Source organism: Pinus tabuliformis, chromosome 1_2 (genome assembly GCF_031772625.1).
Source record: "Pinus tabuliformis cultivar Carrire ecotype Pingquan chromosome 1_2, CPIR1, whole genome shotgun sequence".
Lineage (NCBI taxonomy): Eukaryota > Viridiplantae > Streptophyta > Pinopsida > Pinales > Pinaceae > Pinus > Pinus tabuliformis.
The window spans coordinates 175273290-175297990 of record NC_142298.1 but is presented as its reverse complement, the minus strand read 5'-3'; the positions used below and the strand labels follow the sequence as shown (position 1 = coordinate 175297990).

The following is a 24701-nucleotide window of genomic DNA, read 5'->3' as shown; positions in this document are numbered from 1 at the left end:
CTCAATACCCAGTAACATAGATTTTGTCAATCTTTAATTGAAATCTTCTTCCAGTTCGATGTCTCCAGATTTTGTCTTTATTATCAGACGCAAAGTTTTCAAAGTAATCAAGGAAGTGAGAATTAGAGTTCTATTTGGATAGTTCCAACTCCCGACGAGCATCCTTTTTATTAAGCGATAGAAAGTCAAGACTCAAAAGTCACGTCTGATAATTTCTAGCATTAAACCAAAAGCAAACAACAAAAGAACGGGATACAATTGAGAACGCATGAGTATAATTGAAAATATTGACACTCCCAATGAGACAGCGTGAACGATAACTAGCTGATCATATTTTTTATTCACTATAGTACTACATTTTAATAGTAATGTAGTATTACATAGAACCAATCAATACGAGGTAAGCTCCATTCCAAGAAACTTACCCATAAAATAAAATTACCTCACTACCTCACTGAAAACAATATCAAATTTACCCGCACATCCTTTTTGCAGGTATCTGTTCCATCCTCCGTAAAACAGCAGATATAGAAGAAACTTGGGATTAACAAGTCTTGCTCGGTCAAAAATTCAACATGTTAAGGGAAATAATGCTAACTATATGAATATCCTTGCATTCTTTGGCTTTTCAACACAAGCTGTTCAGAGATTAGAGAGAATAAATGTGGGCTGTTGCAGAAGCTTATCCACAATGATAGCATAATTACAACCTTGGCAGAACCCTTCTTAGATTTTGTTGGGTTAAAAAAATGGCAAACACCTCTCCTTGTAAATTTACATGCCAGCGGAAGAAATTTTTGATTAGAAAATAACCCCCAGTTTGGCTAGTCTGATAACATCTCCTCCAATTCAGGTTCATCTGTCTTAATGAAAGGATTGTAATCTTCACGTCCTGCTCGTTGTTGGGTTTGCGAATTGTCATCAAACTCGTCTTTTTCAAGCCAGTCAGTATCATCAACCACTGACTCGTCTTCTGTGTGAACTTCCACATTTTGCGTTGGGAGACCTCCAACATTTTTTGACTTGGACTTGGATTGATGTTGGAGGATTGCTTCAATTCTTTCCTTAGCATCTGGATGTTCACAAATACAGGCAAAGGGATATTCGTGAAATTCTCCTCTTCCAGGCCTGACTTCATTGGGCTCTCCCATGAAGCCTTTTTGGCAAGCACGCACCTTAGAGGCAAAAGCATCCCAAGTCATGTTACGTCTATTCAAAAATAAAGAGTTCAACTTTTTGGCATTGGGGCGGATGGTAGGCTTGTGTCCGAAGTACCGCCTGCAATTACACAATGAGCTTTTCAGATTTACATATAGAAATTCAAATTTTAAGGATAAGACGTGGTTTATTTTCTGCCAAAAGTAAAAATTATACCTTCGTCCAGCCAACATTCTGGCCATGTTACCATTATTATTTGTCACAAATACATCACTTTGATCGCAAACAATATAATCAAGAGCAGCCATGCGCGAGGAATATGATGAGAATGGCTCAAGCTCCTCCTTACTTGCCAATGTATCTTTAGTGTAGAAGTTTGGGAATAGAGCTTTCAAAGGTGCCAATGTCTCTTCTCCTCCATACACTTCCCCTGAAGCAACATACAGGTGCAAATCACTTCCAAAACCCAATGCCCTCAGCATCAGTCCCACTTCTTGAGGAGTGAGAGGGCATTTTCCATGTCTGCGCTCCTTGTCTGGACTGCTTATCTGTTTAAACAACCAAATATTTCTAACTAGTACGAAAATGTCTGTACGTTGGATTAAAGCAAATCAGGCAGACTAAACAGAATGGACCACAAGAAAAAATTCTTTACTCTCAAGTAGATAAAAATGGAACTCTGCACCTTACATGTAAGGTTTTCCACCGTTTACGAATGGCACCTAACTCCCTTCTCTCCTTGTCCCCCCCGCCATAATAACATCCAGAAAATGCAAGCATGTCAGGCTCAAACCTGCAAATTTTTCATTTCTTAGCACCATGCATATATTTATACTCCTCTTCCAGAATTGCAGAAAATATCATTTTTTCACATCCGCATAACTTATGCTGGATAAATCAATCACCAATCAAGGTAATGCAGCAATTGGAACTCAACTCGTAGCATATAAGGCTAGACAAAACACTCTTAACTAGTTAAACAATTCTTTTACCTAGTACCCCAAAAGCATTATACCTTAAATGGAGAGCAAGGAAACGCCTGCTTCTCTTCTTCATTCTGTCAACTAACTTTTGGCCCATTTCTGAAATAGAATTGGTAAATTGCAATGCATGATAGTTGACTTTACAACGTAATTTTTGTAAATCAGTATCCAACTTATTTGCCAGCCTATAGTCAAACTTAGTCAGTTCAACAACCTGCAGCCACAATAAATTAGTAAGGTAGGTTTGTTTCCAAGTACAGCAAAGATGAATGCAAACACATATTGCCATTTAACACATAATAAAAAATAATAAAAACCAAAGCATTAAACTTCATTTCAGGGCAGCACACATGTAACATTAGAATAGAAATCTCGATCCTGAAATACTTCTAACGGGCCCAGACAGCATACACTTTAAATTACGATCTCAATAATCTAGTGGAAAACAGCACATACGCTATACTATTACATGTGGCCAAATTAAAATAAAATGCAGCACCTCATTCTGTCCTTTAAATGTTACCCACATTCCCTCTTAGAAGTGTTTAGTTTTTTATAGGACATTAGGAATTAACTGTAAGACATACACAAGAAAAAAGAGCCCACTCATGCAAAAGTAGGCAGTGTCAATCCATATACTTAAATGGCCTTCATAGAGCTTCATATCATTTATCCCAAATACATACATGTCGTTTTAGTAGCACAGGCAGTACTCGGTTTTCATAGCAATGTTGAGTGCATTTCCTTGGAACACGCATGCCATGTGACCTCCCCACCACCTTTTGAAACTTCTCAGGGAGCTCTTTGACAATTACAACGTCCTTAGAGAGTGAGGATATAAACCAATCAACATCAAAAATGTCACCAAAGTTGCTGTAGATCAAGACAACACTTATTATTAGGAAGTTATGAAACCAGGCAAGGAATGTAAAGTTCAGAAAATCAGAAAAAGATGCTCATTAACCCACAGCCTGGAAGTATATAACACACAAAAGTACCCACCTTTTATCTTTCCAAAAGGATTTCTGGTCCAATTTTGGAACAACCAAAGTAGCATTTAGCATCCGAGCGACAACTACTGCATCAGTTATCTGCACCAGTTTCTCGGAATAAATCAACACGTTTAAATAAATGATAGTTTATTGACTAAACTTAGTAGCCAAAAGTCCATAATTCAAATCCTAATTAAGAGACCCAAGTCTTAAACATGTTATCTACTAACTAAAAGTTGAAACTTGCATTGATGTGAAGAAAACACAAATGATTTTTAAAACACTGCACGTAGAAAGTATATGGTTTAAAAAGCACTTCAGCTGGCTGTGTGGAACTTACACTTTGAAAAGTAACTGAAATTTACTATTATGACCCATCACTCATTGTCACTCAGATTTCCTGGATTAAGTAATACTGAGATTCCAGCCCTCACATCCCTGCCACTTTCAGTTTGCCCAATATCTTTTATGACCAAAAAAAATTAAGCCAATTGATCCGACTTTCCAGAGAAAAATAAGTATAGCATTATAGGTCTTGGAAACCATTCTCTATGTGGATAGTGTGATTATGCACTTTTATCATTTACTTCTTTTTAAACACATCAACTAATGAAGGTTACAGGAGTGGTTCATCGTCCAAGAAAGAGTAAGGTAAGTTTCTATTCTTATATATTAATTATGTTTTACAGTTTTAGTAATTAAACCATAGTTTTCTATCCACTTATTGACACCAAACCAGCTTACCTGAACACAAACCTTATTGTCAGTTTTCAATCTTGTATCATGGTCTGCTATGGCAATGCATGCACAACTACTAGTATGAACTTTTCCCATATGCAAACTCCTCCTGTTTTCATGGCAGAACAGTGCAGAAGATAATAAGGGACATCCACCATGGACTATTCTGAAGCTCCATCACATATTTACTTGAAAAGATCCATCATCGCATCCCTTCAATCATGGTTCATCTACCCAGCTCTCTGGTTCAGACCTATCAAGCTGCCATACAGCATTAAAGTGTGAATATCCTATCAAAATAGGTCTTTGTGCTCTCTTCCTGCATCTCGATTCTCATTCCAGTATCCACCACATTTAGCATAGAAATTTCTTGATTTCACCTACGATCATCTCATAATTTATATGATTCCTACATACTTTGTCAGTAATTTAGTAGCCTCTTGATCCCGTTAAAAATCTGGAGCATCAAATAAGCCTTACTGAGGAGCCTGTGAATCACCTATACTATACAGTTCTCAGTGCCATCTCCTGAAGTGTAATGACTGACCTGTGGTTTCCTTCAGAGATAGGACCAGCTTGGCCATGTGGGTGAAAACTAAGACACTGGTGGCCTCACATCATCTAATCAGGTCGGAACATATTTGACTACTTTAAGAAAAGCCTCTAGTACTGTCTCACCAGAGTTTCTTGCTTTTCTTGAAATTGATGCAGTTTACCCATCAATGTGTCTCTGCAAAACCTATCCATCAGTCCATCAATTCATCTATCCATTTCTCTGGTTCAGACCTATCAAGCTGCTAAACTGCATTAAAATGTAAATATCCTATCAAAATAGAAGGTATTTGTGCTCTCTTTCCGCATCTCATTCTAGTATTCACCACATTTCCCATAGAAAAATTTCTTGGATTTCACCTCCAATTATCTGGCAATTTATATGATTCTTTCCTACTTTTTCAGTAATTTCATAGCCTCTTGATCCCGTTAAAAATATGGAGCATCAAATAAGCCTTACTAAGGAGCACGTGAATCACCTATACTGTACAGTGCTTAGTGCCATCTCCTGAAGTGTAATGACTACTCTGTTAATTCTTGAAAACCCAGATACAGATTTGACGTTCAACAAATATTCACATAACAGAAATGAAAGACGCTTTCTAAACTGATTTGTAACAGCAAATACTCTAGGTTCTTAACTAGCATAAACAGCAGAAGCAAAACTCACAAAGCCAAACACACATAAAAGAATGACACAGATATAACCTGGAAACCCCAGGGTGGGGAAAACCAGCAAATGGAGGGCTTTGATTCAGCTTCAGAAATTTAGTTTACAGCAGATCGTTACAACAGAAAATTGCTACAGAAATTTGTCCCAGCAAATCTAAGTCCAATTGACCGTTATGCAGCACTGTACGGCCCAGCAAATCAGCCTCTGCGAGTCTGCGCCCAACCAATTTCGGTCTGTACGGCCCACAAAACTCATGGATGTACAGCCCCCCTTACTTGACATGCTCACTGGTCTGATCTTCTACGCTGCCCTAGTGTCTCGATCTGCTCTTTGCTGCTCTGACTGTCAAAATGTTCTTTCCAGCTGAATGCCCAAGCGTGCCAACCAAATGATCTCCTCAACAGCTCAAACTCCCTTCATAAAGTGCTTAACCCTAATCTCCAAAGATATGAATGGCTAAAATTTCATCTCAGCTCTTGAGATAAAGGGCTACGGCTAAATCTGTCATTGACCCTTTTACCATTTTCCAAAAAGGTGGCCAGCAAGACAAATAATTAAATTATACTGCTGTCTAAAATCCTGCCTTAAAGAATTAATTAAATAATCATTGTAGGAGTTATATGAGGTGGTTGATTGCATGTCATGGCAGATGACTTATGCAGAACCACCTTCAAAGCTACAAATTCAACACTCCCTCTAAGCGAGAAATGTGTTCTGCACAACACCCAACTTATCCTTGAAGAATCCAAATTTTCCCTTCGACAAGGCCTTGGTCAAGGTGTTTGCCACCTACTCATCTGTAGGGATATATTGCAACTTCAATGTCCCCTTTTGCACACAATCTTTGATGAAGTGGTATTTGGTCTGAATGTGCTTCTCTACCTGTCATGAAACGCAAGATTCTTGATGCAGCGCTGATTGTCATAGTGAATGACAGTCGGCTCCAATTCTTGTTCGAAAAGCCCAACAAGAAGTTTCCAAAGCCAAATGGCCTCACAGGTTGCCAAAATAGCATCCATGTACTCGGCCTCAACAAGACTCAGTGCAACTAACTACTATTTCCAGTTGAACAAAGGGACTAGTTCTGATCCTAGACTGAAATGGCACCCGAAAGTTCTCTTTCTGTTAGTTGTACTGCCTACCCAATCTGCATCAAAATACCCCTCCAACTTCACCATCCTACTGAATGTACTTCAATCCATACTCGACTATGCCTCAGAGATATCTCAACACATGTTTCGCAACTACCCAGTGAACTCACTTAGGCTCCACCATAAACTCACTGAGTGCGTTGACTACAAAATAGATATCCAACCTAGTGTTTGCTAGATACATGAGAGAGTCAATCAATTGTCGATACAAAGTAGGGTCCACTTTCTCTGATCTGGAAGTATCAATCTTCTTCTAGTTGGTCACTAGTGGCGTGGGCATGGGTTTGGAGTCCTACATGTAGGTTTTAACCCCATACAGAAATTACCTGCATACGAATTCTAAAACATAGAAAATAAACAACGCGAGAGCATAACACATAAGACACATATACACATATATTTTCACCTGGATCCCAAAACCGGGACTACCAGCTTGATTTTTCATTATTATGTTTTTTTCAATGTTACAATACATATTTATACATGCCGAAGCACCAATACCATGGATCGAAAAACCATCGCGTCCAAAACCATGGACCAAAAACCATTGCGTCCAAAACCATGTGTGAAAATCATGCACAAAACCATAGGTAGGTCCGCCCAACCTAATATAGGGTCCAAAAAACAAAATTCCATAGAGGGGGGTTACCCACACCCCTCAAAACCCCTGTGACCCCCCCGCTACGCAATCAACGCAACGAAGGGGGGGCTCCGCACCCCCTCTAACCCCTCGGTTAACTACGTGGGCTAGTCGTGGAAAGAATATAACACAACCCAACATTCTCCCACTTGTTGTTTTCTTTCCACAGGGGTCCACAAGAGAGCTTAGTCATTTATCCAGCCCTGCAATGCCAATTGTTTCTCTACACCAAGAGAACTTCTCAGAGCTCACATATTTTGTCAATGCATCTGCAGTATTCTTCAAAGTGTCCACCTTTACCAGCAACACCTTTTTGTCTTCTATCATATCCCTCACAAAGTGATACTGAACATCAATGTGCTTTGTCTTTGAATGATATGCAGGGTTCTTTGCCAAGAAAATTGCACTTTGGTTGTCACTGTCTATCCTTATAGCTCCCTGTACGAACCCCATACTTGAACACAATCTCTGCAACCAAACTGCTTCCTTGCTTACATGAGTGGCTGCCATGTATTCTGCCTCTGTAGTTGATAGTGCCACTATAGATTGTTTCTTACTCATCCAACTGACTGCACCTCCAAATAGGTTAAACACATACGCACTTGTAGATCTTCTCTGATCCAATCTCCAGCCCAGTCAGCATCAACAAAGCCACGAATATCCAACACTCTGTCCAATCCTGGTCTTCCTTGGTAGCACAAACCATAATCACTAGTGCCACGCAAATACCTGAAAACTCGCTTCACTGTTGTTTAGTGCTCCTTCCCTGGTTTTGACATAAACCTGCTCAATACTCCCATTGCATGTGCAATGTCTGGTCTAGTACAAACCATTGCATACATCAGGCTACCGACTGCACTTGCATATGGAACACGAGACATGTCCTCTTCCTCTTCTTGTGTCTTGGGACATTGTTCAACAGATAACTTCACACCTACAGGAATAGGAACCTTCACCTATTTACTATCCTGCATATTAAACCTCTGCAGTATTGTCTCGACATACTTCCTCTGGTTTAACCAAAGCTTCCTCTTTGCCCAATCTCTTTTAATTTCCATGCTCAAAATATAGTTTGCAGCACCAAGATCTTTCATGTCGAATTTGGAGGACAATTGGGTCTTCAAATCCTGGATAATTTCTGTCATTTCCAACCAGCAACATATCATCCAAATACAAGACCAGATAAATAACACGGTCACGAATTAATTTAAAATACACACAGTGATCTGCTTTGCTTCTGGTGAAGCCAAGTCCCTTTATAAATGTATCAAATTTATGATACCACATCCTTGGTGACTGTTTTAACCCATACAAAGACTTCTTTAACTTGCATACCAGTTCTTTCTTACCCTTCACCGCAAAGCCTTCAGGTTGCTTCATGTATATTTCCTCTTCCAGATCCCCATGAAGAAATGTTGTCTTCACATCCATTTGTTCTACCTCAAAATCAAAAGCAGCGGCAACAGATAAAAGTAATCTAATAGAAGTTACCTTGGCAACAGGAGAAAAAATATCACCAAAATCAATTCCCGACACTTGGGAATAACCTTTTGCTACCAACCGAGCTTTGTATTTCTCCACCTTTCCTTCTGCATTTGTCTTCTTCTTGAACACCCAGTTGGTGCCAATGGGTTTCCTTCCAGCCGGCAACTCCACCAGATCCCAAGCCTCATTTTTGTGCAAAGATGCCATTTCATCAACCATGGCCTCTTTCCAGAGTTTGCCATCCTCTGAATCTACTGCTTCCTTCACAGTTTTGGGATCATCGTCAGTAATAGATAAAGAAAAATTTGAACAGAAAGCAGATGGACTATACCTTTCTGACTACCTTCTTTCTCGAACTGATCTTCTCACACCCGGAGTTTGTGTCTCTTCATCTTCTAATTCCTCCTCTGTTGTAGAGTCTGATTCTTCCTCCTTAAGCTCAAACTCTATCTTCTCAGGTTCCTTTGGTTGGACTTCATGTTTAATAACATCTTTTACCTCTCTGAACACCACATCTCGACTGTACACAACCTTCCTTGTTACTAGGTTCCAAAGCTTATAACCCTTTAAACCATCCTTATACCCAATAAAGATGCACTTTTCAGATTTATTATCCAACTTGCTTCATTTCTCCTTTGGAACATGTACATATGCATCACATCCAAATACCCTCAGATGTGAAAGAGAGGGTTTCTTACCAGTCCATACCTCTTGTGGAGTCTTATCCTCCAACGCTAATGAAAGTGATCTGTTGACCAGGTAACATGCTCTCTCGACCGCCTCTGCCCAGAATTCCTGTCCTAACCCGGCACCACTGAGCATGCTTCTTGCCCTTTCCATCAACGTCTTATTCATTCTTTCTGCAACTCCATTTTGCTCAGGTGTGTATGGAGTAGTCTTCTGCCATGCTATACCACACTTCTTACAGAATTCTTCAAATTCCTTACTGCAAAACTCTCCACCGTTATCTGTCCTCAACATCTTTATCTTCTTCTCTGTCTGGTTTTCCACCAGAGCCTTAAATTCTTTAAACCTGTCAAAGACTTCAGATTTCTTCTTAAGGAAATATATCCATATATTCCTTGAGAAGTCATTTATAAATAATACATAGTACACAGACTTACCCTTACCCAGTGATGGAACCTTCACAGGTCCAAACACATCACTGTGCACAAGTTCTAATATCTGTTTCACCCTCTTACCACGAGAGAGGAAACTCATCTGATTCTGCTTCCCATATACACAATTTTCACAGAAATCAAAATCCAGAGAGCTATTACTCATACCTTCTACCATACCTTTACCATGAAGTATTCGAAGGCCCTTCTCTCCAATATGTCCAAGCCTTTGATGCCATAGCATGGTCTTCTCTCCAGAGACCACTAGATTTTCTACTCCACTTTCATGAACCACGAAGCTGTTGCACCCATCAACAACAGTGCTACCTTGCAGCTTGTACAGAGTTCCAATCGAACTCCCCGCATCAATACCAATGCTCCCCGAACCATGTTGCAAGTATCCTTCTCGAACACTATTTTTACACCTACATCATCCAGCTTGCTTACAGAAATCAGATTTCTGGCCAATGCAAGAATATGCAGAACACCCGGAAGTGTTCTAACCCTTCCACCTTGCAACTTCAACTTTACTTTTCCGCGACCAACAATTCTAGCCTTCCTATCATCCCCTGAGAAGACATCACCACCATTGTATTTCTCATACTCGCAGAACCACTCTCTATGGGGAGTGAAGTGAAAGGATGCACCTGAGTCAATCAACCATGCCTCATGATCTACATGTGTACTTGAAGAAGCCAAGTACACATCCCCACCTTAATCTGAGGTGGTTTTCGCCTCTACAGAAATAGCATCATCAGATCCCTTTCCTTTATGAAGAGCTTTAGATTTACAGTCCCTTTTGTAGTGCCCTTCCTTTCCGCATTTCCAACACACCACCTTGACAGGTTTTCCTGGAGATTTAGATCTCCCACTCGATGACTTATTTCTGTTTCTGTTCTGGGACCGTCCTCGTACAGACAAGGCATCACCATTCTGGCTCTCCATATTTTTCCATCTCATCTCCTCCGTCAACAAGGATGAGACTACTTCATCAAACTGCAAGGCAGTTGTATTGCTACCTATTGCAATAACCAAACGATCCCACAAATCTGGTAGAGAACACAACAAACTGATGCACTTATCTTCATCTGAAATTTTCATATCAACAGATAATAACTGACTTACCACAGTATTAAATGCGTTCAGATGCTCTATCACCGAGTCTCCATCTTTCATCCTTAGGTTATACAGCTTTTTCAGCAGGAATAGTTTATTCACCAAAGACTTAGATTGGTACAAAGTCCCTAACTTGTCCCACAAAGCCTCCGCCGTAGCTTCCCCCGATACATTCAACAATACTGAATATGAGACACACAATCGTATTGTGCTCTTTGCCTTCCGATCCAACTTCTTCCATTCTTCATCGGACACTCCCGTTGGTTTAGTACCTATATCTACCGTGATCCACTGATCTTTATCCACCAACAGATCCTCCATCTTGAGTTTCCATAACTCAAAACTCTAACCATTAAATTTCTCGATCTCTATCTTTCCACTGCTCACCATCTTCTTTCACCACCAGAATCGATCTCGCAGATCTCCCACTGAACAGGGTCTACCACAGGCTCGAGCGAAACCCCTCAGCAACAAAGGCGTCCCCTTGAAGCCAAAACAGATCTGATACCAAATGTAGGTTTTAACCCCGTACAGAAATTACCTGCATACAAATTCTAAAACACAAAAAATAAACAACGCGAGAGCATAACACATAAAACACATATACACAAAGATTTTCCCCTGGATCTTAAAACCAGGACTATCAGCTTGATTTTTCATTATTATGTTCTTTTCAATGTTACAATACATATTTATACATGCCAAAGCATCCAATACCATGGACCGAAAAACCATCGCATCCAAAACCATCGACCGAAAACCATCATGTCCAAAACCATGTGCGAAAATCATGCACAAAACCATAGGTAGGTCCGCCCAATCTAATATAGGGTCCAAAAAACAAAATTTTCCGGGGCCTTGCCCCGAACCCCATAGAGGGGGGTTACCTGCACCCCTCAAACCCCCTGTGACCCCCCACTACACAATTGGCGCAACCAAGGGGGGGCAACGCCCCCTCTTTAACCTCCTGGTTAACTACATGGGCTAGTCGTGGAAAGAATATAACACAACCCAACACTACATCTCGAATCACTTCAGGATCTCAACTATGTGCTTTCGTTGCGCAAGGAAGGTCTCTCTCTTTTCTGCCACACCTCTAAACCCAGAAAGTAGTGTATCAAACCCAAATCCTTCATCTCGAACTTTGCGGCTAAGTCCCTTTTGTAGTTTGATATGAGCTTCTCAAATCCTGTGAGAAACAAGTCATCAACATATAACAAAAATATCAGAGGTTCTCCCTTCACCAGAATGTAATATAGGTTCAGATCTGCCTCACACTTGGTGAAGCCCATGTCTAAAAGTCATTGTCAATCCTGGCATACCACGCCTTGGGAGCCTACTTGAGCCCATACAACGCTCTCCTCAATCTGCACATGTGGGAATCCCTCTCATGCACCTCAAAACCCTCTGACTGCTCAATGTAGATTTCTTCCTCAACAACATCATTGAGGAAGGTCGTCTTCACGTCCATGTGGAGAATTCTCCAACCATTTGTGTTGCTATAGAGATAATAGCCTTGATGGATGAGTACATAGCTTCAAGGGTGAAGGTACATCATAGTCCTTCCTTTTGTGAAAACCACTTAACCACAAAATGAGCTTTGAACTTCTCCACGCTGTTGTAACAAACACAGTTCATCTACAAGAAGGAATGCTCTGATACCAATGTAACGAACAAGATTCGTGTAATCTTCAAAAGACTTGGAAGACGTAAACATCCATAGTAGGATAGTAATTGCATATTAAATATTATATAAAAAATGATGAGATATGAGACGATTACAATGAGGGTGAGGGCCTGCATATATATCCTAGGCATGTACCTCTTCACTAATGGCCATGTCCTTAGGGACATACCTTTTCATTAACTAGATATTAATTTAACCATTATTTATTATTATTATTGTTTTACATTATTTGTATCATTTTATATATATTTTATTCATAACATTGTCTTCCTCTTCAAAAAGCTTTGTCCTCAAAGCTTACTGATAAAAGGGCTTGATCTTTTTTCCCATTTCAAGTATCTTCTTGTCTCTGAACTTTCATCTTCGTTGATAATAGACAATATGATGCTCTAAGTGATAAACAAAATTGTTGGACTGAGAATGGATCTAACCATCCTAGATTAATCTTTTGTGGAATCTTCTGATCACTAGAAATTTGTAATGAATGGTTATCATAAGACTGGATTCTGCAAATTTCAGCATTCCTTGGAACATAAATCTGTTGTTTCTGCTCTAAATGGTTCAAATATGTAGACTGACAGTTGACATAGTTGTCTGCTCTTATGAGATGTTGATAAGGATTTCTTCTAGTTGGACTTTCCCTTATCATTTGTGTGGCAGTTCCCTGTTTTACTTCAAATACTGTTGTTTTTGAGTTGGCTCTTGAATTATCACTTGGAATTTCCATTGTTTGAACCGCAACATCTGAATATGTTTTAACTTCTATTGTTTTCTCATCTTCTTGAGTTGTGATATTGACTGGATCAGTATTCGTTCCTCTTTCTTCCACTTGGACCGAAGACTTCAACACTTCTTTCATAACAAGTTCTCCTAATTTGTATTTCAATGATTTCTTATCATCCTTAAGCTTCTTAATTTGAGTGAGTAGACTTTGATTATGGTTTCTGAGACGTAAAAGTTCCTCATTTTCTGAGTCAAATTTAATTCAAGCTTCCCATCTTTTAAACACTTGATTTGTTCTAATAACCTTTGGTTAAGGTTCTTTAAGCATAAACTTTCCTCTTCTTTTCCCGATAGACTTTCTTTGAGTTTCTTTTCAGAAATTTCATTTTCTTGTTCGAACTGGGATTTCTTAGCTTTACATTTTCTCACTTGTGTAAGTAGTTTCTGATTATGCTCCTTCAAACATTAATTTTCGTTATTTTTATTGGATATGACTTCTTCAAGCTCTTTCTGTTTCTTTGATATTGTTTTTGGATTCTCTTGAAACATTAATTTCGAAATATCCTTAAGATCTTTTGATGAAGGCATTATCAGTTCTAATTTCATTGTCATATCTTGAATGTGAACATCTTCTTTTAAGGGAACATCAAGAATTTTTTTTCCTATGTTTAACATGAACATACCTATTTCCTTGAACCAAGGTCGACCGAGAATTATGTCAACCTCTTTGTCAAGCATAGTTACGACACAGAATTGAGATATGTACTCATAATGATCAATTGTCACTTGTAAATCATTAATTTCATATTCTTTTTTGCCAAAAATACCTTTTCGTTCGCCTATATTTGGCTCTAGAACTAATAGTTGATTTGCCAAATTAATATTGATGTAATTATCCTCGATGCTTGGATTAATAGCGATACTAATCTCTTTCCCTTGGATACATCCCTTTAATGTAAATAATCTAAAATCTACAATTGGAATACCTTTATAAGAGAACCTTCCTTCCTTTATCATTTTCGAATTAGACTCCATTTTGTTCGTCGAATATTAAATATTTTTGCCCCCTTTTTTTATGGTTTAACTATAACTCTCACTTCTCTTTATTCAACCTTTATATTTTTAACTTTAAATACTCTTATATATAAAGAGTAAATAGTTTTAATTTTAATTAACCCCCCATTTTTTGTTTTTATATACTTTTTTTTCTATATATATTTATAATTTTTTTTTTTTTTTTTTTTTTGAAAAGTTACAACCCTAGTGAAACGTGGTTATTCATCTCTTTGGGGTATAATATAAAATATATGTCCACTTATGTGCCTTTGACTCGGTGAATTTTCTCCACGTAAAAAGTAAAACTTACCATTCACATAAAGAGATTTTGTATTCCTTTTGTTCTTCTTTTACCTTGAAAATACCATGGGCAATTACCATGGGTTGCTAAAACCACGAGCTTGTAAACCACTTAATGAAGAATCAAAATAATCTTATCTACTCTTCCTTCTCTTATGTATAGTTTTAAAGATATTTGGAAAGATTCCCTTTTGACTTTATCATGCACATTTTATCAAATAATGTAGAACCTCTTTATATATATTTATGTTCTCCTTCAAAATTGGACTATTGTTTTTACTAGAATCATTGAAATGTCGATGGTTATTCTTTTTTTTTTAATTAAATAAAATAAAAAATTAACTCTTTTCTTTCAAAAAAAAATTCCAATCCTTTTTTTAACTCGGCCAAGGGCCTGACCGAAAATGGAGAAACTTCAATTTGTGTAGCAAAATGCTTTAGTTGTGACAACAAGTTGATGACCAAAGGTCGGGATATGTGACATGTCAATGTGGCTCTGACACCGATGTAACGAACAAAGTTTGTCTACTTAGAGGAATGCTCTGATACCAATGTAATGAACAAGGTTCGTGTAATCTTCAAAATACTTAGAAGACATAAACATCAATAGTAAGATAGTAATTGTATATTAAATATTATATAAAAATTGATGAGATATGAGACGATTACAATGAGGGTGAGAGGGCCTACTTATATACCCTAGGTAGGTACCTCTTCACTAATAGTCATGTCCTTAGGGACATACTTTTTCATTAACTAGTTATTAATTTAACCATTATTTTTATTGTTGTTTTACATTATTTGTATTATTTTATATATATTTTATTCATAACAACGGCCATCTACAGTTGCATGCTTGATCTTGTACACCCATCTGGAGCCAACCACTAACTTTCCCTTTGGCCATGGCACTGCCTCCCAAACATTGTTCTTCATGATGGAAGAGTACTCCTCCACCACGACATCCATCCACACCTGATGCTGGGAAGCCTCCTGAAAACTGGCAAGTTCAACCTCACTCAGCTCATTCATTAACACCATGTAACCAGAATAGCGCTAAGGTACCTTGCTCTATCTAATTGAGTATCTTGGAGTACCAATGTACTCTTGGGCCTCTCTTAGTGTCTTCTTAGCCCACTTGGCCCTCACTAGGGGAATTTTGAGGTCTAAAATGGGCCTCCTAAGGAAATTATAAAATAATAGTGGAAATAATAAAATAAGATTATATTACATCAGCGAATTTTAAAGGGAAAAATGAAAAAACTATTTTTTCAACTCATATTTTCAACTTATCTCCCTATGGGTTTACTCAAATTTCGAGCGGAAACACTCGTTGGATGCATAATTTGATTCCTCATCCAAGGAGTACCCATGTTGCATACTTTCGATGGACCCCACTACACGAAAATGAGAAATATATAACAAACGTGATTGCAATCACATTTTTTCATGTATTTTTCATTTTTCGTGTAGCAGGGTCCATCGAAAGTATGCAATATGGGTACTCCTTGGATGAGGAATTAAATTTTGCATCCAACGAGTACTCCTGCTCGAAATTTGAGTAAAACCTTAGGGAGATAAGTTGAAAATACGAGTTGAAAAAGTAGTTTTATTATTTTATTATTTTTTTAATCTAAAAATGGTGAATCATCCCCCATGGTTGACATCATCATCTTGAATACTATTGGTTCTTATAAAGTTTATTTTGGTTGTACATTTTTCTTAGGAGGCCCATTTTAGACCTCAAAACTCCCCTAATGCTTCCTCCTTGTGCTAGGAGTCTGAGGCAGGGTGTGAGGAGCCCTCTTCCCATTGTTCTATTCTTCTTGCTTGGTCTACTCACTCTGCTCTCCAATCTACATGATAGTGCTCTAAGGAGTTTGCATTCTCAACCTTTGGTGCCTACTGCTCTTGAACCTCAACTATAGGTAGATTTGTACTACAAGATTTCCAAAGAGCCCTCTCTTCCTCGAATTTCACATCCTTGCATATCATTGTCTTCCTGAGAGAAAGAATGTACACTTGAGAGGCATTTGAAGTCTCATTGTACCCCACAAGAATCCCCTTTCCTGCAGTAGAATCTAGTTTTGTTCTCTTTTTAAAAGGAACATGGCAATACACAAGACTTCCAAAAATGTGGATGTGTCTCAAATCTGGTTTCTTCCCCGTAAATGCCTCCTCTGGTGTTAATCTACCCAACAACTTGTGTGGGCTTCTATTCTACAAATATATGGCAGTATTGCAAGCCTCTGCCCATAAAAACATGGACAGCTCCAACAATAGCGTTGTTCTTCCCTTCTGCGACCCAATTCTATTAAGGTTTTTATGGCACTGTTAGCTTCTTCTTGATGCCCTCCTTCCCACAGAAGTCCTTTAAGGCATTAGAGTTGTACATGCCTCCATTATCAGACCTCAGTGACTTGATCTTTCTCTTGGTCTAATTCTCAAAAAGTGCCTTGAACCAGTTGAAAATCTCATCTTTATTCTTCATGAAATAGATCTAGATCTACCTAGAGAAGTCGTCTATGAAGGTCACATAGTAATGGTACCCACTTAAGGATACAGTTCACATGGGTCCACACACATCTAAGTGTACTAGGTCCATAATCCCTTTGGCCCTAGTGTCGCTACTCGAAAAGATGGTCTTTCCATACTTTCCTGGTGCATATCCCTCGCACACCTCATGTTGCTCAACCTTCAACTCTAACATCCCTGTAACAATCTCCTTGAGCACATTAAGTGCTCCATGATGAAGATGAGCCATCCTTCTATGCCACAACTCTTCCAACCCTTTGCTACAGCCCACCAATGCCTATGTTGGGTCAAACTGCAACCTGAACAAATTGTCTTTCCTAACCCCTATCACTTTGGTTGTCTTGCTATACTTTTCCCTTCTCAAAACTTACAATGTAACCTTTGTCTTACAAGGTAGCAACTGAAATAAAGGTCATGGTCATGCCCAAAACATACAACACATCCTCCACCAACAAGGGTTTGTCAAACTCCCTCTTAAACTTGACCATGCCAACACCATTTGCTTGGTACTTAGCAATGCCTCCAAGTTCTATGTAGAAATCCATCTCCTTTTCCTTCAGGTTGGTGAAGTACTCCTTGACTCCCATCATATGGCAAGAAGCCTCACTATCAATATACCACACACTGGTGGCAACTAAGCTTGAGAGACAAGCAATGAGTGAAAACTCATTCTCAAAATTTGTTGCAAACTTATCCACGTCTGCAATAGCAGCAACCTACTTCTTTTGTTTTCCCTTCTTGTTAGGGCATAGGCTGGCGAAGTGTCTTTGATGACAGCATACAAAACACTTGATCTTACTTAGGTCCTTGTTCTTCTCACCCTTTGAAGAAGATGACCCATCACTTGGCCCCTTCTTGACCTGAGACTTACCCTTGCCTGCTAGGGCAAGATTCTCCTCCTCTTTGAATCTCTTCTTTTGGTCACCACGTTGAGCTCCCTCTCAGATTTCCTCCTAGATGAAATCATCCCACATCCTTTCCCAAGGGTAGGTGCCCTGACCAACAATACACTTGACAAACACCTCCCATTGTTTCGTAAAGCCATTCAAGGCTATATGCACTAGCTCAGATTCTAGGATTGTATCCCCAATAGTCGTCATTTCATCCCTCAACTGCGTTATCCTGGTCAAGTAGGTGGCTACGCCCTCACCCTTGGACATTTTGATGTTGTGAAGCTTGTCCCTTAGCACCATCTTATGACTTTGATAGTCGCTCTGGTACAGCTTGGTGAGCGCATCCCACATCTTCTTAGTAGTGTGACCCCATCAAGAATAATCTTCTGCACCTTGGCCTCTTTAACCTCATGAAGGTCTAGAGCAACAAGATCTGAACTAGGCAGAGTAACTATTGTATTAACGAAGTTCTACAACTTGTTCTCCTTGAGAACTACTCTGATTTGAACCCTTCATTGAAGATGGTTCAAGTTGCCTTATAGTCTGTCTTCGTAGCAAACATTGGTGACCATGGCAAAAAACCATATAAGTATGTTCAGTGTACTCTGATTGCTTGACCTAGTACCCTATGTCAAATTGTTTGGCTTTGTATTCAAAGGATACAACTCTGATACCATGTTAATTCTTGAAAACCTAGCTACAGATTTGATGTTCAACAAAAATTCACAGAAGAGAAATGAAAGATGTTTTCTAAACCAATGTTCCACATATTGCGATAATATCGGATTATCGTAATATTATCGCCAAAAACCACCTTGTCAATATTATTGTCGGTAATTATCGTGACAAATTGGCAAAATTGAAATTATTGCGATAATTTTCAAAAATTGTCGCGAGTCGAACGGAATTATCATCTTATTTTCCAAAATTCGTTTTTAAGCATCCAATTATCGTTTTTTTTGTCATTTTGGTTTTTTGCTTGCTAGGATTGAGCTCTTAGAGGTATAGCAGCGTTGTGACCTGACTATAACTAGTGAACAAAGGGATTTCCATAGATTTTGTTTTCATTAGCCAAGTATTTGTGGAGTGGATATCTACTCCAATATACCATTTCCACATTTCCAGGGATGTAAAAAAAAATCTCCTTCATTTTCTTTGTTTTTCAAGATCTAGTATAGGGTATGCAATGTTCGTTAGATATACCTCTGTTTTCTCTCTTTGATTGGAGGATTTAACAATTATGTAGCTAGGGTATTTTAATTGGAGCATTTTTCATGATTTTTCAATTTTGTGGATTTGTATTCTATTTCAGAATTTGTAATTCTAAGTTCCTCGCATTTTTTTGTCCTGTTGACCACTCCATGTCAACTACTCCATATCTGTACATTTTTCCGCGCATGGATTCCCATCATGTTCGAGCACTCAGATAATCCACAAATTCATCATTATCATCTCTATATGTACACTGGAGTTTTGTAAACCCATTCTGCATTTTTTAATGTAAATGATCCTAGTAAGACAAATGTATGTAACAACCTAGGTAAGTTTATTTTTCCAGATGATGATTTATATCCTAGGAGGTTTTTAGTTTCACTGATTCATGTGTGTTTCTAAAAACAGATGATCGGCAAAGTTTTTCCCTTCAGCCTCACCCCAAAGCTAGGGTGGATTTTGTCGTCATGATTTTAAATGAGTCCTAGTGTTATTTATCGAGTCTCTGTAAAAGTGATTTGCCAATAATTCTAACTATTTGGTTAAATTATTTTATTACAAATCACTTAGTCTACTAGATCATATTTTGTGTTGCAGAAATGGGTGATTATAGAGGGTCTATAACGAACGGGTGTTTCCTCCTTCATGGGTTAGAAATATAATATTTCATGTAAAATATATTTAGTGCATGGTCCCTCATAATTAGACACCATAGCTAAATGTTAGAGGGCTGGAAAAATTAATAATCCCCTCATGAGTCAATTAATTAAATTTTTTGGTTAAAATAAATTAAAATGCTAAAACCAAAAATTTAATTAATTTAGGTCCTAAGAAAAATTAAATTCTCCAACATTTAAAATTCGTGGGTTGTTTTTAATTTTTGGAGGTCTTCGGCCAAAGGAATATTGAAAATTTCAAGATATTTTGGACCCTTGGGCCATGGTAGTTAAGTCAAAGTCAACTTTTTGAGGCAATTAACTCAAAATAATCATTTTTGAGTTAACTAAAAATTAAATTCGAATTTCCTCAAAAAGTAACTTTATTTCAATGGTGATGATTAAAAAATCATTTGATCTTCATCAACGGTTGAGATTGCTTTGACAAAGATCAAGCCAACTAGTCATTAGAGAATTTTTCTATAAATGAGAGGTCTCTCTCCATTATTTAGATCTGATTTTTCAATCGTGTACTTGCTCTAAGAAATCTCTTGTAACTTTTTACTGGTTAATAAAACGCGAAGACTTTGGGGTTTCAAATCGTGGTGTTCCTCTTTCATATTTATGTGGTAATATTGTTCTTAATACTTTGCTGCTTTTATTTGCAATCTCTAGTTAATAGCCATTGAGGATTGATCTGTGTACAGGTATCTTGCACAGATTTCTGGGTTTTTTAGAATATCATTTTAATTTGATAGAAGTAGCAAGTTAATTTGATAGAAGTAGCAGGTATCTCTATTTCTCGATAATTTTATGATCATTGTTTAAATCTCTATTAATCTAACAAGCAAATTGAAGTGTGCAGAAGTTATCATTCACAATTTGGGCATTTGGGGAAGTCATCAACTAGAACAACTGACTTTCAATTTACATAATCTAAAAGAGCCCACTATCTTTTTAATTTTTGAAGTCATTTTATAGAATATTTTACTTGCAAACTTTTTCTTGGGCTTGTGCCTCTTTATAATTTCAAATTTATTTTTAAATATTGTGCAAAAATTATTTAAATCTAGCTAATAGAGGGTTTTGATATGCATATCTATCTGTTAGATCTGTAGAATATTATTGTAGATTTGTAAATATCGAACTTTTTAATTCATTGGGGTTTTGGGTATTTCATATTTTTGTATATACATGCCTTGGTATTTTTTCTGTCTTTTGTTTGTGCAAGAATAGGTCTGAAGATTGCAGGTGATTTTATGGATTCCGGAGAGAGATCTAAGCCACAGAGGGCACCTCCATTTTGTTTGCAAGTTGAAAATAAATTTCAAGAAGATCGTGGGGAATTTTTTTTACTGCCTTGAGGACCTGTGCTGACCATCTCCAGCCTCTTTCTCGGCCTCCCTTTCAACGTTATGGCCTTCCCTCTTTCACCAAAATTCTCTCACTAATTTTTCCTAAAAATTTCCCAAAAAAATTTAACAAAGTTTTTCACAAAAAAATTTTGAGTTGAGGATTTCCAATGATTCAGGCAGCATATCTTCAGGGGTCTTCAAGCCTCTAAGGGCTGCCTGGTGCACACCCTCTAACCTTTCTTCATTTCATTTTGAAAGCAAGGTTAATATTGCCCTAGATTTGCAATTAGCAACCAAGCCCTTCATGTGCACCTCATGAAGAATGTTATCATGCCACATAGTTCTCCAACCCAATGTTGCACGAAGCGGGCGCATTTTTGAGAAGCGAAGCATCGAAAGCATCATTTTCCAAAAAACCTCGAAAGTGAAGCATCCCAGAAGTGTCTATTTTATATATATATATATTATTGCATTTATATTAAAAAAACAACATCCATAATGCCAAATTAGTTGTAGAATATATGAAAACATGCCTATTTGTAAAATTGTACATAAATCAAGATAGAAATGGCATCCATAATACATTAATGATTAATTATTCAAGCATCAACCATCTAGATTCTAGCAATTACAAAGATCAATCTCCATCTACACTAGAATAGTAATATCCAATGTAAAACTTTGGATCTATCTTATGATTGCATAAAGAGACAATACACATTAACAAATTCATGTAGACAAGGTCAACAATACATAAAACAATAAGTGATCATGTCGTGTGTTCAACTCTCCAACAAAATAGCTACATGAAGGCACGATACCTACATCTAAAAGGATACTTTGATGTCTTGCTTCCCAGGGCCTCTAAGTGTAGTGCTCCATTAACAAACTCATCAAGATATGCAATGAGGTCATCTTCAAGAGGTTGAGATAGATGATCACTTCATCACGAGATCTATGGGTAGTTTTGTTGTCTATTAAGAGAGTTGCAAAATTAGTTGCAGAATAAATGAAAACATGCATATATTCTCACTCTAAATCATCCCTAAACCCACCTTAGATCCCACCCTTAACCCAAAGTTAAAGAAAAAACAAAAGCCAAAAAGGTTGCCCCTGCGTAAATGCATGCAAAGGGCTATGGAACATGTGTGTTCCTCCAAAACCGCATGTGAAGCACAGGGGAACTATCTTGATTCCATAGTGGTAGGAAACGTGAATTTGGAGCGAAAGCACAATTCCAAAATTTGGGGACATCGTTCCAAGGCCGATTTAGACATGAATCCCCACAATGTGCGGTTCCAGCCTCAAAGACGTTTGGGGGGTGGCAGGGGATTGCTCTTGCAACATTGCTCCAACATGCAAAGGCAGTGCACCACACAAGCATCAAGTCAAGGTATAGCAATTCATACGTAAGTTATATCCAATGTGTACATCCACTAAGGTAAACAAAGTGTAGCAACACACCACATTCCAACTTGTTGGAAATGTAACTAGGTTCGGTCTTCATAATTATCATTGTACTTGTATCAATTTGTATTTTATGTAAAAGCAAAAAGAAACAAAAATTATTATTATTATTATTTTTATTAGTCAAAGCATGTTCTTCATGCTTATAGGATCATTTGACTCAAAAAGAAAATTTATTATGAGTCAAATAAATGTAACCGAGTCAAAGTCCCATTTGGACTTTTTGTAAGAAAGAAAAAGAATTTTATTTTGAGTCATAGAGTCAACACACGACCAAGTCGGCCCTCCTTGGGAACAAATTGACCTAGGCTTCCAAGAGCCACCTATTCGACCTCCTAGACCGATATATATAGAGGACGGTTCGATCACTTTGAAGCTCATTCATTCACTCACATCATCTACTCGATCTTTGTGCCAAACAAGTAGAAGAAGACAACCAAATTCAAAGGAGATAGAGGAAAGTCAAAGGAAATAAAGAAGATGAGTTTTGCTACCCTAGTTTTGCGAATTTTTCTGAGGTATTGCAAGCCCAAAATTTTAGGGGCCGAAATTTCAGGAGTTGACCATATTTTAGAGGTTTGACCAACATTGACTTTTGTTGACTTTGATTTGTTGAGGAGACTTGGAGGAGGGATGACTTGGGGTCTTTGTGGCAAGATTGGTTTTGGTTTTGGGTCTTCGATATCTCACTTTGATTTGATTCTATAAGAGAATTTTCTTGAGCTTTCCCCCTTGTGAGGTTTTTGCCCTAGTTTGGAGCCTAATTTCTTGTGTTATTTGTCTCTTATGAATCATGATCCTTATGTATTGTATATTTTGGTAATTGCTTGTTGAAGAGAATATAAATTTAATAAGAAGCCAACAAACATTCACAAGTAATTATCAAGTTAAGAGAAAACTACACTAATCTACTAGTATCTTGGTTTCTCAACACACCTCACATAAAGGACCACCGAGCATGGTGTAAACACTTTTGGAGTAACCCAAAAAGCTAACAAAAATTGCCCTTGGAGGCAAAGTTACAAGGAAATCAACTATCCAACAACATATAATGAGAGACCATGACAACAACTGAGAACAGAGATGCAGTGGGAGGAGAAACGAAATGAAATAAAATTATATTAATGTCCATGTCAATGGGACTTTGAAGAACCTTTGAGAACAACAATAATCAGTGTTGCATGAAGCGCGGACGAAGCAAGAATGTTTTTTGGAAGCGAAGCGTCAGAAGCATCATTTCCCAAAAAATATAGCAAGTGAAACATCTTGAAAGCGTGTATGTATATATATATATTAAAAAGAAATCGAAAATACCAAATTAGTTGTAGAAGATATGAAAATATGCATATTTGTACATAAATCAAGATAGATATGGCATCCATTGCACATCAATGATTAATTATTCGAGCATCAACCATCTAGAATCTAGATTCCTCTCCTTTTGTCTAGCCTTTGCCTCTACTTTGATTCTCTAAGGATATTAGTAAGCATTGCCCAATTTTGATCAAATGATCTAATCCAAGCCTTATAATATGGTAGAGAAAGCTTCACATGCTTGATCAATGATTTTGACTTAAGTGAAGGGTACATTTTTGTTAAGGCCATGACAAAGGATTTCTACAATCACCACCACCAACACTAGGGTACATATAGGGCTTGGTGCTCTTGATTAAATGCCAATCACATACCCTCATACATGATATATTCTAATGAAATGTCACAATCCCATTGATCCTGAAATCCTGAAAATTGTTAAGTCTATTGAATTTTGAATGGGATATGAAATTTTATGTTCTCCCTATGAAGTCTGACGAGGTGGAACCACTCTCAAACATCTTGAGGCATTTCATGGTAATGTTAAAATTTCAAGTAAAAGGATGAAAATGAGGAGAATGTCACTTTTACTTTAGGAATTTAACATTGCCATTAGGAAGCATCTAAGAAGTGTCTAGGGAGCATCAAGGGGGTACCTTGGGAGTGTACAAGAAGCATAATTCTTCACATAACAGTTCGAAAACCCAAATCAAGTCCAAAAAACATTAAAAAAACAAGTCCGCAAAACCATTCGCATCTCTCTCAAATCCGATCGCAATCTGTGGCGGAACCGTGCCACAACTACGGATCGGGACAACGGAACCACGCACGATTCATTTTTTCTAGAAACTGCGAAAATTTTACGAAACCGCGATTCCGCAAAAGGATTAATGGCAG

General features: G+C 37.8%; 1 protein-coding gene across 4 annotated transcripts in view; it reads right to left on the bottom strand.

Moving 5' to 3' along the window:
- Positions 1-312: 312 nt before the first annotated feature.
- LOC149205055 (O-fucosyltransferase 16-like) overlaps positions 313-24701 on the bottom strand; it is a 65569-nt gene continuing 41180 nt past the window's right edge. For all 4 annotated transcript variants that reach the window (XM_089394876.1, XM_089394877.1, XM_089394874.1 and 1 more), the window contains 6 exons: positions 3144-3232; positions 2828-3014; positions 2174-2355; positions 1849-1951; positions 1375-1706; positions 313-1278 (listed from right to left, as the gene is read on the bottom strand). In XM_089394876.1, the coding sequence (XP_089251002.1) occupies positions 825-1278; positions 1375-1706; positions 1849-1951; positions 2174-2355; positions 2828-3014; positions 3144-3232 (1347 nt within the window). In that variant the 3' untranslated portion in view covers positions 313-824. The remainder of the gene's footprint in view (positions 1279-1374; positions 1707-1848; positions 1952-2173; positions 2356-2827; positions 3015-3143; positions 3233-24701) is intronic.